Genomic DNA, 18,807 nt, shown 5'->3' on the forward strand with positions numbered 1-18,807 from the left:
TATTCCTTGGTTACTATATTGTCCTTAATTTTACTGATGATAAAAAGCCTACATGAGGAATGCTTAAGTGTTGTTGTGGACTTAGTTTCGTGTATCAGATAAGGTCAGTCATGGGCCAAGGGCCTTGTATTCTTTATCTGTTTCATTAGTCCTTATTTCCCCGAATAGTATACTTTTAGGGAGTAGTAATGTCCTGTAGGAAGCAATGCTACATGTTAGTGTACAATGAGATTAGACAGAAAGGAGGGAAGAACAAATATACTTGAGATATATGGAATTGCATAGCAGAGCTGTTTCTTCTGTCATGGATACAATTTCTCACTCTTTCTCCATCCAGGGAACACCAGGTTTACCTGGTCCACCTGGACCAGTGGGACCTCCAGGAGAAAGGGTAAGTTTTCCTCAGTTTATGTTCTGAAAAGACCAAGTAACATAATTTTTATGTTTTGTTGGATTTTCCCCAATCTTTATATATCTTTCAATTTTCAAGTGTTTTTTTTCAAGAGCAGTCCTTTTATCAGCATCCCTTCTGGAGAGACAAAAGCAGAAGGGTTGGAAACACCTCAGGGGTGAAAACTTCTCCAGACAGCTATTGGTAGACACATAGGTTCTGTAAAAATTGCTCCCTCCCCTGACTAGGTTCTCAGCTGCCTTCACCCTTAGAGCAGTATGTCCCCTGGGCAGGGCTCTGCTGAGGGACTCAGCCCTGCTGTCTTCCCCACATTGCTGCTGCTACAGGGGATCCCTTGGAAACTCTGCTTATCTCAACATCTAGGAGATGACACATTCATAAGGAATCTGTCTGTGCCAAACCTACTGTGAAGGTTAGGCTTGCCCCTAAACCTTTGGCTGTCAGGAGCTTCTTTGGATGGAGAACTCAGAAATGTCTTCCTAATGAAGGGCATGTACACTGGTTATTTCAATGTGGAACTACAATTCCTTTCTTCAAATTGGAGTCAAGTAAATCTCTTTTGTCGTCATAGTGGAATATCACCTTTAAGATGACTGGAACAATTATTTGCCTTTACAATCAAAATTAATGGCTGATATATGCATTTATAGCTGTCCTTCAGTGGGAATTCATAGCTGGAAAGGAAAACAGATGAGCGTGTGATAGCCAGTTGCCAAATAGGATACTGTTGGATTGGTGGGTCATGGACCATCAACATCAACTTGTGAATGCTATGTTGGATTACTGAAATGGGATTTCTCAGCCTTCATTCTTGCAGGGGAAGTATCTGAGAGGAAGGGGGCTCTCCAGTTAAGTATAAACCTCTGATAGTCCAGTTAAACTGTGAATGAGAGAACAGTGAAAAGAGAGTTTTTGCTCCTCTGGGATAGAATAATGATTACTTTAAAAAAAAAAAATTAAGAAACACGTATTTCATTTTCAGTTACTCAACAGCAGCTGAACATCTAAAGTGTCTGAAGCTCATTGTTCCGTAGCCTTCTCCAGCATGATTTGTGATAGCTATTTTATAACTTGTACTGTGGATAGGTTTTAAAAGAAATGCTAGTAGCAATCAGGAGTATTGCAATTATATAATTTTCTCTAATCTTGCTTTTGTTTTTGAATAGGGTTTCACAGGAAAAGATGGTCCCACAGGTCCCAGAGGCCCACCAGGACCAGCGGTAAATATAATTTTGTCTTTGATATACTCTGAATAAAGAGACCTGAGCCAAGGGAGAGCCACATTGACATTTTCAATTTCTGTCAAATATGAAATGGATCCTTTGCTCAATCTCCTAAATGGGTCTGAAAAACTCTTGGTAGAAGGTGAGCAGACAGATGGGCAAAACATATATTCACAAACGCTTGTAACAGTGGTTTTGAAACTGATTTCTGCCAGGATAAATAAGGGAAGAACTAGTTTATCTAGCTCTTTAGCCATGATCTTTAAATGAATAGCTAGGTCTTCTGAAATCAATTGACTTATTACTTGCACACTGGTGAAAACAAACACTGTTAATAAAAGTTTTTCTTGACAAGAGTATTTGAGGACTATTTTTTGCTTACAGAGCTGCTTCACTGTGTTTTGTGGGACCATGCTAGAAAAGAGGCTGGCTGTTAGAGAAAAGCCTATGTTGGATCAGACAGCCTGAGAGAGGCAATTTGCTGCAGCCCCGTGTCACCAAGTCCAACCTATAGCAAGTTGGAAGGTGCATTTCCAGAAGGGAGATGCACACAGAACACATAGTTGCATTACATATATAGACAGCAGTCTCTAAGGCAGGGGATTATTTGGGCTGGCCCCACGCCCCCACAATTGTCTTTCTCATGTTCCTTTGTGAATGTGCAGATGAGCTTTTGTCGTGTAATCTGATGCTGGTCTTTCAATATTTTGTATTTATCTAGTATCACTAGGATAGCTTATGGTGTTCTTGTGGATTTTCACATGGATCACAGATCTGCTAGGTGAACTTAGAAGGCCAAACTGTTTTGTACTGCTTTAGGAATCGGTCATTGAGAATGATACTAAAAACATATACACACTGATACAGTGCCAAAACACCTGTTAAACTGTGGTGTCACGTAAAAGAACACATTTCCAAGAAAAAACAAACTATTTATTCCATAAAAAAAATTTCAAGCCTGATATGTACCTAACAGAAAACAACCTGGTAGGAACTACTTTCAATATTGCTTTGTACTCAATACAGTAACACATTTCTTATTAGCGCTTAGGTAATTGTGAATTTCCACAATTCATTTTACATGCCTTCTGTTGCAGGGTGCTCCTGGAGTTCCAGGAGTTGCTGGCCCAAGTGGAAAACCAGGGAAACCAGGAGATCGTGGGACACCAGTAAGATAATTATACACTTGGAGTATCAAATTTAAAATTACAGTCTGTTGATGAACATGAGACTTCTGCTGCTTTAAGTAGTTGTCTTGCACTTATGATGGTGGTTAATACAGTGGAGCTGACCTAAACCCACAAGTCTTTTTTAAAAAATAATTTTATTTTTACAGTATGCCATTTTGCTGAGTTTAATAGTTGGGGCTGGAAATTGTGGTCTCTGGTTTCCACTAAAAAGATTGTAGTCTATTATGTGCCAAGACATATATTCATTCCTACACTGCATAAGCATGGAAAACTAGGTCAGCAAAATGATTGTAAAGTCTTTACACCAGTGCATGTGTGTGTAGTAAAAAAGTGATAAACTGCTGAAGGAGGACAATCTTTGATAATATTACATAATCAGTTCTGTTTTACAAATGTTTAATTATTTTTACAATGTTATTTCACTATTATTTAGGAGTGGTTTCTGTGGGTTCTGTTCAAACTTTTAAAGTGCTTCCTGAACAGGGAGAAAGAGCAGGAGGTGCTGCCTCCCACCAACAGTTTCAGGAGAAATTTAATTTGATTCATTCATAGGATCTCTGAGAAATTATGCTTGAATCAGGAGTGGAGAAGGCAAGTGAAATGAGAACTCACTCATTACTTATGGATAATGTATGCCAGTCATCTAGAATTTTCTATTCTGCCTCAGTGTAGTTGTATATAAAACAGCTGGATAATTTGAAAGAATATGTAGTAGGCTGGGAAACTTGATGGCCATGAAGTGGAAGCTCCCAGGAGCACCTGGAAGCTGGGTCATTTTCTCATACACACACTGAATTCAATAAAAATTCTATTTCTCCTTGTAGTAGAGGACACGGAGTGTCTTAGGAAAGTCTTGAAGCTTTCCTGCCTTTAGATGTACATTGCTAATGGGATATTTGTGCTTGGTTATATGTTGAATAGACATGGCTGGACCACAAAGTGCTGTGCTTTTTTCACGAGGGAGCTTTAAATTGTCAGGTGTATCTGATTTTTCCTTCACCTGCAACAATAGATAGCTGACCTAGTTCAGAAGTAAAGATCTTCTGCAGGTAAATAATGTGTTTAGAAGGAAATCTGGCTACAAGCCTAGTTTAAAGGCTTTTGCAAAGCAAGACAGTCAACTCCTGTCCAAGCACCATGTCTAAATTCTCCTGTGCTCTAATTCTTAAGAGTTCCTTTCAATTAGAAATAAATGTTTTCCCCTGCAGTCTTGTAATGGGACACTACACATCATATTTACCATTTCTAATGTTTCTAGAACATATCCCAGCAGGAATTCTGGCTTGTACCTTTTACAGATGTTTTATCAGATTCCTGGTGGACAGAATTTCAAGGCCTTCCTTTGTTTGCAGTATTACAGCTGCCAAAGGTGCAGCCTCACAGCCAAATGCAACTTGCACTGTCATGAATCACAATTCTGCCTGAAGAGAAAGATAATGAGGCTTCACTTCGCCTCTGGTAAATACAGGGAATAAATATTTTTTCACCAGATCCTGCCAGTTTTTCTTCTACCTGAACAATCTGTATTGCTAGTACTATTAAATGAAAGTGAGGAGAAAGACCCCTGCAAACCAAGGGATATTGCATTCCAGGTAAAAGGTATACAGTTATCTGCAAATTATGAGCAGCCTTGGTGTTCTGAAGTTACTCCCAGTGAATGTGGTCAGCTGGAGCTCCTTCCTGATGTATTCAATACCATTAATGTGCTAAGCTGAGGCAGACCACACTGTAAACATTTCTCTACCTCACTGTGTACTTATACTAGAACAAGTAAATCCTAGAAGTGTTAACTGAATTTTCATGGAAATAGGAAATTTGGCTTTTTGGTCTGCTTACAAATAGCTCCAAGAGAAACTTAGGTGTTTTTTCCAGTGTAGCAACAAAATGACTGAAAAAGGAACCATAAGAACATAAATGAGTTGGTAATTTATTGAGAACTGTATGCAGACTATCCTAGAGGAGACTAAAATATCTGCTGTCTGTCTGGTGAGAGAGTGAGAATTCCATAGTGGTTCATAGACATATCATAAGGTAGCAATCATCGTCAGTAAGAAAGACTCATTAAACTGGAAGAGGATATTGGTTCAAGAAGAAATGGATGTGTTTTCTATGAATAAATATAATGGGAAATAGAAGATGTTGGACTATTAGAGAGGAAAATTCCAGTGTTTGTTTTATAGGTGTGAGACTGAAAACAGTATTGATGGGTAGGCAGACTAAGTTGTGTTAAGGTAGAGCTGTCCTGTTTATAAAACAGACTCTCTGACAACAGGGTCTGACTTGTTGATTTAGACAGTCCCTGGGAAAAAAATGCAAGGCATTTAAATTTAATAAGTAAGGTGCTACTGAACTGATGCCTCCAGGACCACATAAGCTGTGAAACCCTTTCGAGGGTAGTCCAAATCTGTTGTGAGTTACATGCAGGTTTTGAGAATTTTGCATTCTGTGCTGCCATGTGTTCACTGCTCTTGCATCCATCTATGCAGATGTCCTAGATGAAGTCTCAAAAAGGCGCTGCTTTGGGAGCAATGAGCTGGTGGTTCTTGAAAGAAGCAAACATTCTTTTGGGAAAAACAACTGAGCACATTATCTTTAAAAGTAAAAATAGCAAAACTTCCTTTGTTTTGTCCTCCTTCAGCAGTAGAACTATGCTGCAGCCCCAGCCTTCATCCCACAGCTCAGAAAAATCCCACATGCAGCATAAACCAAGTTTTCCTTGCACTGACCCCAAGTGACTCCCTCACTGCAGGATAGCAACAAAACAGAATGCCAGCAGCAGCTGCTGTTTCTCAAAATGCTGTCAAGCAGTAGGTTAAACTGCACTTTTTTGTCTATTAAAAGAAAATAAACTGAAGTTTAAGAGGCATATAACCAAGCGGGAGGAAGATACAAATAGTAACTCAGTAATTGCAGTTGTAATTTTTTTTTAAATTTGTATCCAGGCGGAAAATGCATTTTATTGTTAACATGGCCAGTCAGCCTCTAATCTTCACATTTTAAAGTTAGTTCCAAATAGGCTCTAGACTTCCAGCCACAAGGCTGAATCAGTGTGCGTTTGCAAGGTCACAAATTGAGGAATGAGGCTCATTTTATTTCAATGAATTTTAAAATTGACTGACATGGCATTAGCATTTTTCCTAGCTGGGGGACCTTATTGCCTTGTCTTGCCTCCTCCCTCTCCCTCTCTCCTTACCCTGTGAATAAATAAAAGATGTACTGTATGATTTCCTTCTGGTAGAAGGTCTTACTATGAAAGCCATAGAAAGAATGAGAATAAAACAAGCATGTATTATAAATACATGCACAGCAGATAATTTCAAAGGAATATGCTTGCAGGAAATAGAAAAATTGGCAAGTTTCAAACAGGAAAAGAAGCATGAATAGTTTCTTTACCACTTTTCCCCAGCAGATTTTCATGTAATAGACTAGTGCAATTAAAAACCTACAGTTCTGTTCAATGAATATTTCAGGTGCATCTAATAGTTTATGAATGAGATGTTAATGTCTGTTTATTTGGGAATCACATTAAGGTTTTTTTAGAGTTTCAATGCATCATCATTTACCACAAAGTTAATTATTGGAGAATGACAGAAATGTCATATTTTCCTGATAGTTTTAGTTGTTACCATTTATTTATGGTATGGCATTTACAAGTCCATAGTCTGTTTCAGCATATGGCTGTAATAAGCTAAAACTAAAAGACAAATATTTCCCCGTGGACTTCACAGAGTAAGAAAAATATAGATGAAAATCAAAGGACAGAAGGGAAAGGCTATTCATCAGCTTCATGGGTATATTTTATACATATTAGCAGCTGCCTCATTGGTGGCATAATTTATTCCAATGACACATTTATGGTGTCACCATTCTAAATCTTTCATTCGAGTCTGTACAATTAATTTTGCAAGAACGATCTGTTATTCATGATGCAAATGTACCGTATGACAACTACTTAACTCGGTGATGGATGAACTGTCTCATATTTTCTGTGGCATATCACGGGGTAGGTGTGTGCAACTCTGCAGCAGAGAAGCTCAGAGACCACACTAGGTTCACACCCTGACATACCCCAAGGGCATTTGTCTGCCCAAACCCTTGACAGAAATCTGTGAAACAGTGTCACCACATTCGAGAGGTGTCTGCTGTGACCTCAGTGGAATGATTTGGTGTTTCGTGTTGTTGGAATTAATTGCGGGTACTGTAGGAATGTTATGAGAAACAGCTGCAGCCCACATTTGGCCTTTGCTTTGTTAATGGTGATAAATAGATTCCTTAAAGAAATACTACACTGTAAAAAGCAGTAACACTCAGGATGTGTGTGTTACTATGTAGAAAGCCATGCAAAGCAGCAGATGACCAAACTGATATTTCACCTTTGAAATATGCCTTATGTTCAAGAAGTAATTTAGGCCAGAAATCAAAATCCATGTGAACTCATGCTAGCCCCATCATTACTCCCGGTGTTTTTCACATACACATACATACATAAAAATTAGAATCAGTCCTCCTGGTTTGCTTCTTACATAGTACTCTTGAAAACTGAAAACCCCACAACCACTAAACTATTAAAAGGCAAATGGAAAGTGCTGCTAGAGAAAAGTTGGCAAATGTTAGTAATTATAAAGGAGTTCAAACTAAGACTTCCATGAGACATTTTTAAGACTAGAAATGGTTGAGAATTAAGAGGAAAGCTGTCATTATAAATAGAATAAGCACTCTCTCCGTGTTATATGTCATCTCTGCATAACTCTATTTCACTTAATATAGAATCCTTTCCATATGGATTCAAGAAGACAACTATCTTTCCTTGACATGTGTTAGTCTTCCTAACATACCTTCTGTAATAAGTTGTCTTAAAACTTAAAATTAAACAGTCATATATAACTCATACACGACCATTGATCATTTACACAAATATGACACTAGACATTCAACTTTGAAATTGACAGTGTGATCCAAGTTTCAGAATGCATCTATTTTTTGGTCCTAGTTTGAATTTTTCCTTCAGATCTTTTTCTTCTGCATCTATTAGTGTGTCTGATGACAGACAAAGATCATTGTTTCTCCACTCTTTTCTCACACCTGTTTTAGCATCTCTGAAATGAAAAGTTGAGGAGAAACAGATCTTTCTTCTTCAAGGAGTCAAAACTTTTTTCTAGAATTGCACACTTCTTGTTGGGGTGAAATAACATAATCCTTCATTTGCTTAATTTATACTTATTTATTTTAGGGTGCACCTGGAATGAAGGGAGAAAAAGGTGACAGAGTAAGTCTGCTTAAAAGTCAGTTCTTCTCATAATTTTAAAATTAAACACCATGTCTTTAAAAGTACAAAGTGCTAATGAAACACCTGTTTTGCATTTGATTATTTAGGGTGATATTGCTTCTCAAAACATGATGCGAGCAGTTGCAAGACAAGTTTGTGAACAACTGATAAATGGTAAACAGTGTTGCTTGCTTTGTATCCCATACAAGTAATTAACTACTTTCTTAAAAGGATAAAACAATGGTTTACATTTGAAGTGACAGATATTGGCCACAGAGCACAGCAGAGCTTGACAATCTGATAGCTGTCCAATGCAAATGATTTGGTGGAAAAAATGTGGCAGAATCAGTGATGCTATGCAAGTAGAAACAATATTTATTTGGAAAAGGACTTCGAATTGAATTTCAGTCCTCTACTGCCACATAGTGCAGCCCTGCAGCCCATGAAGTTGCTCTCTACAGAGGCTTTCTTTCTGATCTTGAAGCAGTGCTTTTGCTATCAGTAGGCTTGCCAAGAAAGACAGAAGCAAACTGGTTTTTAGTGTTGTATCTGTTACAAGGTTAAGTGTTGACTGAGGAAAACAGATATACCTTTTGGATCTTTAAGAGTGCCTGTGTACAGGGAGGAGGAAATGTCCTTTGAAATGTCTGTGATGACTGCTAATAAAAACGTTTCTATTAGTTAGACATCACAGAAGAAGTAAACTACATTTGTGAATGTGAATGAATAAAGATATGCTTATGAATAAGGATATCATGTTAACGATCTTTTAACATTTCTTAGAGCATCCCTGCCTCATTTTTTTCGTGTTCAGCTGATCTCTTCAGTGTTATGCTAGGACTGACACATTATACTAATCAGATGTGTCTCTCCATTAAGGCTTCCCTCCTGCATAGCTTCAAAATGGTGTTGCTTTTGTTCACAAATCCTTTTTTTTTGGAAATGAAATTTGCCCGTATGCAGAAGGTGTATAGGTACAAGCCTGTGCATCCTACAAGCTTAAGAAAATTACTTCATCGACTGTGCTGCTAACTCTACATATGAATAATTTTTATTGCCTGTGGTAGCTGCAGAGGTCTGAAAGTACCTAGAAATGTGATCCTACAGTTTTAGAAGTGGAGCAAATCCTTTCTGTTCTTCAGAGTAAAAACAACCTCTAAGTAGAACTCCAAGAGCAAGAGTACTGTAAAAATTTGCCTCTTTTTTGATTTTAATAGTTCTGTGATAATTGTTTTAATATCATTGGCTTCCAGAAGCTCCCTTACCTTTCCTCCCTGATCCCCTCCCTCCTCCATTTATGTTCAGCTTTCTTATCGGACATTCATCTTAAGTCTTTCTAATTAATCTGTACTATTTTATTGAGTAGAAACAAGAATAGGATTTAATTAAGAGAGATAATATTTTATTCCTTCCCATTCAGAGAAAAGATCTTCACTCATTTCACATTTTAATTTTCTTTTGAAGGTCAAATGAGCCGATTCAATCAAATGCTGAATCAAATCCCGAATGATTATTATTCAAACCGAAACCAGCCAGGGCCACCAGGTCCACCTGGTCCCCCAGGAGCTGCTGGGACAAGAGGAGAACCTGGACCTGGAGGAAGACCAGGATTCCCAGGACCTCCTGGGGTTCAAGGACCACCTGGAGAAAGAGGTGAGTAAATTCCAAGGCAGCTGTACTGTGGACACAGTGCAGAGGTTGCCAGAGGAGCACTCTGCTCCTTTACCATGTCGGACTAGGAAGCCCTGCTGGCCAGTTGGGTTGCCCGAGGGACACTGGTGTACTGAAGGACAAGGTTAACTAGATCAGTGCTTTCCTGTTTCTCTCTTGCTCAGGTTTCATGAAATACAAATTGGTATAACATTTTGGCTGCTGTCTGAGACTTCCACATAATATCCCAGGAAAGCCAATGTTCTCAGATCTCTTCTGGCACTATGCAGCTGCATCTTGAAAGGCTGTTTGGAGTAAGACAACTCTTTGCAAAGTAGAACACTGATTAAGAGAGAAAATGAGTCATTAACAAGTATAAATGTAGGACTTTAAAGAATTAGCTCAACACCCTTAGCTCTTTACAATATTCTGAGGGAGGGAAGCAACTGAACTGAATGTAAACATATGGGTAAACCTACTTTATATCTATCTTGGATCACTGCAATCACAAGGGGTGTCTGTATTGTACTCTTTTGTGGCCTTTGCTTATTTCCACTACTCTGCTATAGGATAGACTCTGTGCTATGCTTTCTAGGATGTATTTTATATACTCTTTTAAAAAGGCTAGGAATAAATCAAGTTATTCAGAAGACTTTCTTAAACTTTTTTGATTATAACTCTTCCATCCTTTATAGCAGAAGTATGCAAGACTGAAAATATCTTTCTGATTGTAGTTTAAAATAAAAATCTGTTGTGCTTCAGTATCTCAAAACTTTTCTATGTTTGAGAGAGTTTATTGATGCTAAGTTACATCTACATCCTATTTTATTCTTGGGTTACTGTATTAATATCCAAATTATTTTCCCAAATTCACATTTGAACATCTGTAGAACATAAATTTCAACCACTCTTGTATTAAATCATGGGAAGTAAATATTAATGTCAGTGAGAGAGTGTTAAGAAATATCTGTTGATGTGGTTTCCTTTCTTTGATTTTCATTGCCTTTTTATTATTCTGTAGGAATCCCTGGAGAGAAAGGTGAAAGAGGGACTGGATCCCAAGGACCACGAGGTTTGCCAGGACCACCTGGTAAATATTTTTTGTTTAATCAGATTACAGAAAAGTAGGAGAAAAGCACATATTTTTTCAAAGAGAACCAGACTTGATATGGTGAATGAACATCCTTTGGCAATCTCAAGTTTTTGACATATATTAGAGTTTACTTTAATGAATTTGTAGGAAATCACCACAAAAATAGCAATTTAGAAAGATTTTTGGACATGGCTAATAGGTGTTTATCTTCATCTTTTAACTTAGTCATCTGGCATGCTTGTTAATGTGAAAATGTGTTTCATGAAAATACATTGTCCAAATATTTGACAGCTATTTTTCATAAGTCTTATCAGATGATTGTTTTGTAGTTTGTAGAGTTTGTTTTTTGTTTTTTTTTTTTTTTTTTTTTTTTTTTTTTTTTTTTTTTTTTTACTTGCTGGACTACAAAATACTCCTGAATGCCGAGTTACCAGATAATAGAGACAGGTTATTTGATAGTTATTTGACAATAGAGACAGGTTAGTTTTGGTTTTCACGTTATGAAATTTTGTTTACGCCTTAGCATAAATCAGCTGCATCACTTGTTTCTGCTTGTAGTTTACTAGGCTAAAATGGTTTTTCATTACAGGAACCGTAATATGCTTGCAGCAAATTGTAGCCCCAGTTACTTGAAGCTTTACTTTTCTGCTAACCATAATAAGACTGGCTCCAAAAACAACATTACCTCATCTATCCTGGGGCTACTGGGCAGTATAATTGATGTACTCCTATATTTTAATAGAAATCCAGTGTGCTTGTTTAATCTAGTAGTTTCCCTTGAGATCATCATATCTTACACAAAGGGGAAATGAACCAGAGAATATATTGACATTTCTTACTTGGCTCAAACTTTACTAAATTAGTTGCTAAGAATAAATACTTAAATAAGCCACACACAGGGAAGCAACTCATGATGAGTCACATTTCTAGATTTCTTTTGTACTTTTTTCTGTTGACCCCCATACAGCAAAGAGTGTGAGTGCTTTCTCACCAGAGACTGCCTGGGCTGTATAGTCTAGACAGAAGTATTATTAATTGTTTTATCGTGATGTCTCTTAAAGAAAACAACCTCCCAACCTCTCAATTCTAAAATTAGGTCCACAAGGAGAATCTAGAACTGGTCCACCAGGCTCCACAGGATCACGAGGACCACCAGGGCCACCAGGCCGTCCTGGAAATGCGGGTATTCGAGGTCCCCCAGGGCCACCAGGATATTGTGATTCATCCCAGTGTGCTAGCATCCCTTACAATGGCCAAGGATTCCCAGGTAGGTTATGAACAACTTAACCTTGCCCTAAATAGCCTTCACAGATGTGGCTGTTGATATTGAGCTGCTTTACATGAGACAGCCCTGCTAATCTGAACATACTGAGTCAGGAGGAGATGGGTGCAGTGAGCAGGCCTGCCTCATTGTAATGTGCAAGTATATGAGCAGCCATTTAGAATTTGGTGTAGGATTGCTTGATGCTATGCATGGTTTGTTTTAAATAGGAAGTAGTGAGTAAATATTGTAGTCTTGTTTTGTTTTTTTTGGTTTTTTTTTTTTTTTTTTTTTTTTATGTAGATGGTTACTAGCTGGTAGTGTTGCTCATAGGATTTAAGTGACCAATTTCTTCTCTTCTTTTTTCCCCCTCTATCACCACCCCTTCCAATCGTCTTCAGAACAAGGTTGAATTCTCCATGTTTCTCTTGAAAAAAAAAAAGGAATGCTGTGGTTGGCAGTTTCCATGTGTCTCTTTTTGAGCCATGCCAGGATTATTTATACAAAATTGATTCCTGAAATAAAAATTTTCCACAAAGGAAATCCATTTGGTAATAACAGTGCAGACAACAGAAAAGCACCACTGTCCTACAGTATCTACCAAGTTAAACACCATGGAGTCTCTGATTAGGCCTGAGTTCATATAAGCCTTCCACTTTGTGACGTTGCTCAAAGCAGTAGGCTGCTTCTGGAACCAAAATGAAGGGTCACAGTGACCACCAATTTTTGACTGGAAAGATTGTAATATATTTTAACATGGGGATCCTGCAGGACCACAGTATTGTTAACAAATTAATATGTATGCCTTGCCAGATCTCAAAATTAGTGTATGTGATGCTACTATTGGATATGGTTTGCTGTTAGTGTAATTGTGCATGTATCCATGAAAAGCAAAAGAAAAGGAAATATATATATATATATGTACACACTTGCAGACTCAGTGATACTGGTTAAAGAAGCCAGGTGGTTGTGCAGATCTCACAAAAAACTCTTATTTAAATGAAAAATAAAGAAAATTGTGCGTGTGATTCAGCAGTGTTCTTTCTAGCAAGCAGCTATGTATACATATATAAATATATGCCTAAGAATTAATTGTTATGTATTTAGTTGGATGAAAGTATGTTTTTGCACATCAGATGGACTTTTTAAAAGACTAACATCATCTTTGACCTGTTTCAGGTTTCGGCTAACACATTTTCTAAGTCGCCAGTGCTGCTTACAGTTTGAATACATGAAAATCCTGTTTCTGAGATGTTTGCGCACGTGCTTATTAGAAAATGAGTCCGTATGGATATTTCACCACGGATATGGTTCTTGAACCATGTTGACCTCATAGAACGGGGAGATACTTTTACTAACACAACTCATGAATGAGATAAAGGACAGTGACGTCAATTCATTAAGCCTATTGCATTTCAATAATAAAATAGACAGTCTTTCTTTTTTAAAAAAAGACCTAGACCACCAAAAAACCTCAGTGGCAAAGGAGGCTTGTAAAACTACTAACCAGCAAAGGTAATGCCATTAGAAGAGAGACAGATTTAACCTGGAAAATGAACAATAACTTATGTAAATAGTAAACTAATTGTGGCTTGTAGATTATTTGTATGGGACTGTATCCACTAAAATCTGTTAACAACTCTATGTGATACTTTTGCATAAAAGCCTGCTGCTGCTTGCTGTATGCCAGAATAACATCTTTGACAACTTATGAAACCTACCTGTCTGTTGCTTGTTACCAATGTCTGAATTGGGGCATATACCTTTTTTATGTGTAATCTTGTTGGATCTGTAACTGCAGTTATAAATACCAAAGTTTTATAATAATTTTTCTTCTGTTTTGCTGTAGTTTTTGGTGTTCCTGAAGCACCAGCTGTAACTCGGTTTGTTACGAGGAACAGCACGACAAAATGACATGTACTGTATATTGCCGCTGGTGATAGTTATGTCTACACTTACTTTCCCATTCTCAGAGAAAATTAGCATATGCCAAACCCAACTCTTCATTTTACCTGCTCCATATCTTCTTTTAATTATGCAGTTTAAAATAAAGCCCAATGCTTAGATTTACTGAAGTAGCTGTAAAATAGTAATTTTATTTGATTTTCTTGGGTTTGTTTGGGTTTTTTAGTAGTTTTACCATGATTTGTCCCTTGCCTAATTTATGACTCTTTCTGCACTGTTTTGTGTATTAAAAATACAAAGCCTTTCAAGATGAATTTCAAACCTTTTATTATTTTACTGCCAAAAAAGCGTTCATGAGCAAACCTGAGAAACATCCCCAGTGAAAGAATTATTTATATATTTATTATATGAAAATAAGTTGAACTAACATTATGTAGACAGACTAACTTTCTTTGCATATGTGGATTCAAAGACATGCGATAACTATTATGTTCAATCGGACAACTATTTTCAACCAGAACCATACGTGCCTGAAAGTGGACCCTATCAGCCTGAAGGTGAACCCTTTATAGTACCTATGGAGTCAGAAAGGAGAGAGGACGAGTATGAGGACTATGGAGTTGAAATGCATTCACCAGAATACCCTGAGCACATGCGCTGGAAAAGATCACTGTCAAGAAATGCAAAAACAAAACCGTAAAAGATCGGTGTGTCTTGTTTTGGGGGTTTTTTTGGTTGGTGGTTTTTTTTTTTGGTTTTTTTTTTTTTTTTTTTTTGGTTGTTTTTTTTTTTTTTTTTGCTGTGCTTGCATTTGCAGATACACACAGGGAGAGTGCATCATTCCTGTTGCAGTATGGCTTTCTGGTCTTTTCATATCAGACACACCCCTGTTTTGTATCTTGCTTATGTGGGGATAGCAATGTGTGTACCCAAACACTTCATGTTGCCCTGGAAATGCTTGTAAAATACTGTTGCTTATAGTGGTTGCATACAGATTAAGGTGTGCATTCAGTTATCCCAGTGCTGCCTTTTCATTAAAATAATGTAACAACAAATACATTAAAAAAAAAGAAAACCAAAAAACCAAAACAGAAATAACCACAGAGCTGTTGCAAATTTTCTAAGGACTGTCTGCTTTAGCTCTACATTTTTCTTCTTTTTCAAATGCATGTTTTCAGTTCAGTCAGATCACAGTCTGCAATATCTAGTTAAAGAGAACCAAAAATTTCCCTCTCCTTCCAGTATCATTGTAATTTTCTTCTATTCTGAGTTACAATCTGCAGAGCATGTACTGCTCTTATACATCTCTGAACACCACAAACATTAAGTAACTGAAATCATTGTATCAACTGGGTACAGTTTAATAATGCCTGAAATCTCCTTGTTTGTAGACACAGTTACATTTATGCCAAATTGCAGTCAATCCTGCAGAGATGGAATTGCATGTTTATGTTGTATATTTAGTATGGATTTTTTTTTTCAGAATACAATGTTTCTTAGTTACCGAAAGCAGTTGGAAATTGTTTGCAAGACTATGGATATAGAATTGCTGCTTTTATATTTTAACTGCAAATTGTGAATTTCACTGCCTTATATTATTTATTTCTGAAATGAAAGAGGCATTTTTCAATAAAACTACTGAAAATATATGTGTCTATTCATTTTTTGAAAGGCATTGTGGGACTGATGTATTTGTATTGTATTAGTGTTAATTACTCAATAATCTGGAAATGCCAGGTATCAAAAGTCAATTAGAATGGGAATAGTCTAATAGGTATTTGGGCTCTGGTGGCTAGAGGCAGTGGGGTTGGAAGCAGGAGATGCCTCCTCTGTCTGAGGTATGAATAACTTTTAAGAAATTCAGTCTGCAAGGTTTTTGGTGAGGAAAATGAGATCGACTGCAAGGATTAAATGCTGTCTTTTGGGGGATTTCTGGTGGATGGCTGCTGCAGGGAGAGAGACTTTTCCACCTGAGGAACTACTTGAACTGCAGAGAGTGCCTAGAGCTACACAGCCTCTAAGTGCTGGTGTGCTGTGAGCAAAGTGGCAGCACCATTAGCAAATAGCTTGCTTGAGGAAGCAGGGTGTGGTGTCTGCCAAATTCCTTCCTTCAGGGACTGTAGGAGAGCTGGCTCCTCCCTGCTTGGGAGGTCATCTGTGTCCACACAAGCTCTGACCACAGTGGTGGCCGTGATGGAGCTTTACCTGCAGAGGGTGGTAAGAGTGATTTGGGAGAGAACAGCGTGGGCCAGGAGAATCACTTACTAACTGAGGAGGAAAGAGTGGACTGTGGTGATCCTTCTTTTCCACTGTGTCTCTGCTGTCTTCCTGATAAGTAGGAATGGCTTTTGCCATAGAACCTGGAGCAAAGCCTTTTGACATAAATGGGAAAATTGGAGCTGTGTTTCTTAAGATCATGCAAGACATCTGTCACAGAAGTGAAGCTAGATGTGCAGGCTGGCTTCCTGATCACTAAATCTTACTCTGCACTGGGAGCTGCATGGTAAATTTTAGTGTCCACAAATGGAAATTACACAACTCCATAGACTGCCTGACTTGTTATCAGTGAAATGAAATAAAAACAAATGTCATTTCAAAGAGTGATCCTGATTGCATCCTCATCTTTTAGACTGCAAGAGACTAATTCTGGGTCGAACTGAGGAAGGAGAATCAAAGCTATTAATTCTTTATGCTTTTTTCTAAGTGTTCAGCAGTTTCATGTACAGTAAAGAAAGCCATGTGTCAGGCAGTAAAAGCAAAAGATACTGGTAGAAATTTGGAGAAGTGATTAAAAGGTTTATCTGAATTGTCTCTAAGGAGGTGGTAGGGGCTACTGATGACACTTCTGGGAAAGATGTTGCAAAGGCGAGCCAAAGAAATCCTGGAAAAATACAGATTCAATGCAAATACAAACAAATTTCAGTTCCTGGATATTTCATATACAACTGAGCAGTTTACATAGTCTGGCAGTTCAAAAGAAAGAAATGGTTTGAAAGCAGAATTTTAATTGCATACACATTTCCTTTCATTTTGGCAAAAGCTGTGGATACAGACAAGCAGGTGGGAAAGGGCTGCTGCTTGCTTGCAATCAGTACGGAGCCCTTGATAGGCTGAGGGAGGTGAGTGTGAAGAGGGGACCCCACCAAACTCTGTAAGTACCTGAAGGGAGGGTGTCAAGCGGATGTTTCCAGGCTCTGCTCAGTGGTGCCAAGCAACAGGACAAGAGGCAATGGGCAAAAACTCTTGTACAGCAAATTCCATCTGAATGTGAGGAAGAACTTCTTTACTTGTGAATGACTGAGCACTGGAACAGATTTCCCAGAGAGGGTGTGGAGTCTCCCTCACTGGACATATTCAAGAAACATCTGGATACAGTTCTGTGCCATAGCTCTAGGATGACCCTGTTTGAGCAGGGAGGTTGGACCACATCACCCACTGTGATCTCTTAGACTTGCCAATTCTGTGACTCTGTGATTTTGTGATTCTGTGTTTGCAGAGAGGAGTTTAATGAAGACAGTCTTTGTTCCACAAGCCCCCTGCTCAGAAAGCAAGTGCTTTGCATTTCTGATAGCATGGATAGCCAAACTGAAAAAATACCCAATGTCACTGATTTATGGAGGCTAAATATTGTGGTAATACATCTCTGCTGAAATCTCTGTGCAACAGTGGGCAAATATGGAGTAAAGGAAAGGATGTAATAATGCTGTCCTTCATTTTTACTTTTGCTGTGGTTTTGCAGTACTTTGTTGAATTCCCTAGTGCTGACTGCACATATAGACTTATAAAAGAAGATACAGGGGAAATAACTGATTTGGCCAGACACAAAGGGTTTCAAAAACAACACAAGCAGTTGATATTTGTTCCCATGGAGGTCTCTCTTTGTAGTAAAAAAAATTAAAATATTTATATTAGTGGTAAATTTATCAATCTCTATAGATCTTAAAGGCAATAATTCTTAGCAAGTTTCAAAAATATATTCTTCTGTGGAGAACACATTAAAGAAGGCACATAATCCTCGAGGTTGTCCCTTGCTGTTAAGAAATGAAATAATGTGTTGGCATTTTTTCACTGCAGCTCAGATCACAGCTATGAATGGGGAAAAAAATTTGGGAAGATGTTGCACTGTGAGAATAGAAATTGTTTTCATGTCAGTTTTTAAATAAGAATGAACACCTTGTGTATAATTTTATTTTTGATGTACCATTGAACCTACTGGTATGAATGTAGTTGTATTTCTGGTCTTTAAAGTAAAAAAGGTCATACCTTGTATAGCTTATAGCCATCAAGAAAACACAGCTTCTAATAAAGGGTTTATTACCTTCAATATCCTTCAGAAGGCCTCACAGTTTTGCCTTGACCAACTAGTTAAAGAATGCTTACTGATCACTTTCACATTCTGGAAAAGGACTTGAGGATTAAAAGAAACTCTCCTGAATGCTGCTCCAGATCTGAATATTTCTTAGATGATACTCAGCTAAAAAGAATAGAATACAACAATGATTTTAGTGCTGATACACTCTTGGTATCTGAAAAAAAAATCCTCAGTTGCGTTTTCATTGATTTATGCTTAATATGTTTCCACCTTTTTGTTTTTGCTATTTTGTGCAATCATTGAGCTAATTGTGACTGTTACAACTCTGAGAGTGATTGTGAAATTCTCTTGTATGATCAACTATGTTTTTTTCACCAAATTTAGTGAGGTTGCATTTTTACTCCTGCTTTGAGTGAACAAATCTGTTCCCTAAGCTTGGAGATTTAGAAAGCCCTTAGTAATCAGAGATTTGCTTTTTGATGAGGAAATGCAGCA

General features: G+C 37.7%; 1 protein-coding gene across 5 annotated transcripts in view; it reads left to right on the plus strand.

Moving 5' to 3' along the window:
- The window catches only part of COL12A1 (collagen type XII alpha 1 chain), a 317,990-nt gene that overhangs the window by 83,671 nt on the left and 215,512 nt on the right, over positions 1-18,807 (plus strand). For 3 of the 5 annotated variants that reach the window (XM_053937325.1, XM_053937326.1, XM_053937329.1), the window contains 9 exons: positions 338-391; positions 1,579-1,632; positions 2,733-2,804; positions 8,056-8,091; positions 8,199-8,265; positions 9,556-9,744; positions 10,763-10,831; positions 11,931-12,101; positions 14,519-14,734. In XM_053937325.1, the coding sequence (XP_053793300.1) occupies positions 338-391; positions 1,579-1,632; positions 2,733-2,804; positions 8,056-8,091; positions 8,199-8,265; positions 9,556-9,744; positions 10,763-10,831; positions 11,931-12,101; positions 14,519-14,700 (894 nt within the window). In that variant the 3' untranslated portion in view covers positions 14,701-14,734. Of the gene's footprint in view, positions 1-337; positions 392-1,578; positions 1,633-2,732; positions 2,805-8,055; positions 8,092-8,198; positions 8,266-9,555; positions 9,745-10,762; positions 10,832-11,930; positions 12,102-12,496; positions 14,171-14,518; positions 14,735-18,807 lie in introns of those variants that run through there. The other 2 variants (XM_053937327.1, XM_053937328.1) reach the window with 2 other exon arrangements.

Source organism: Vidua chalybeata, chromosome 3, assembly GCF_026979565.1.
Source record: "Vidua chalybeata isolate OUT-0048 chromosome 3, bVidCha1 merged haplotype, whole genome shotgun sequence".
Classification (NCBI taxonomy): Eukaryota; Metazoa; Chordata; class Aves; order Passeriformes; family Viduidae; genus Vidua; species Vidua chalybeata.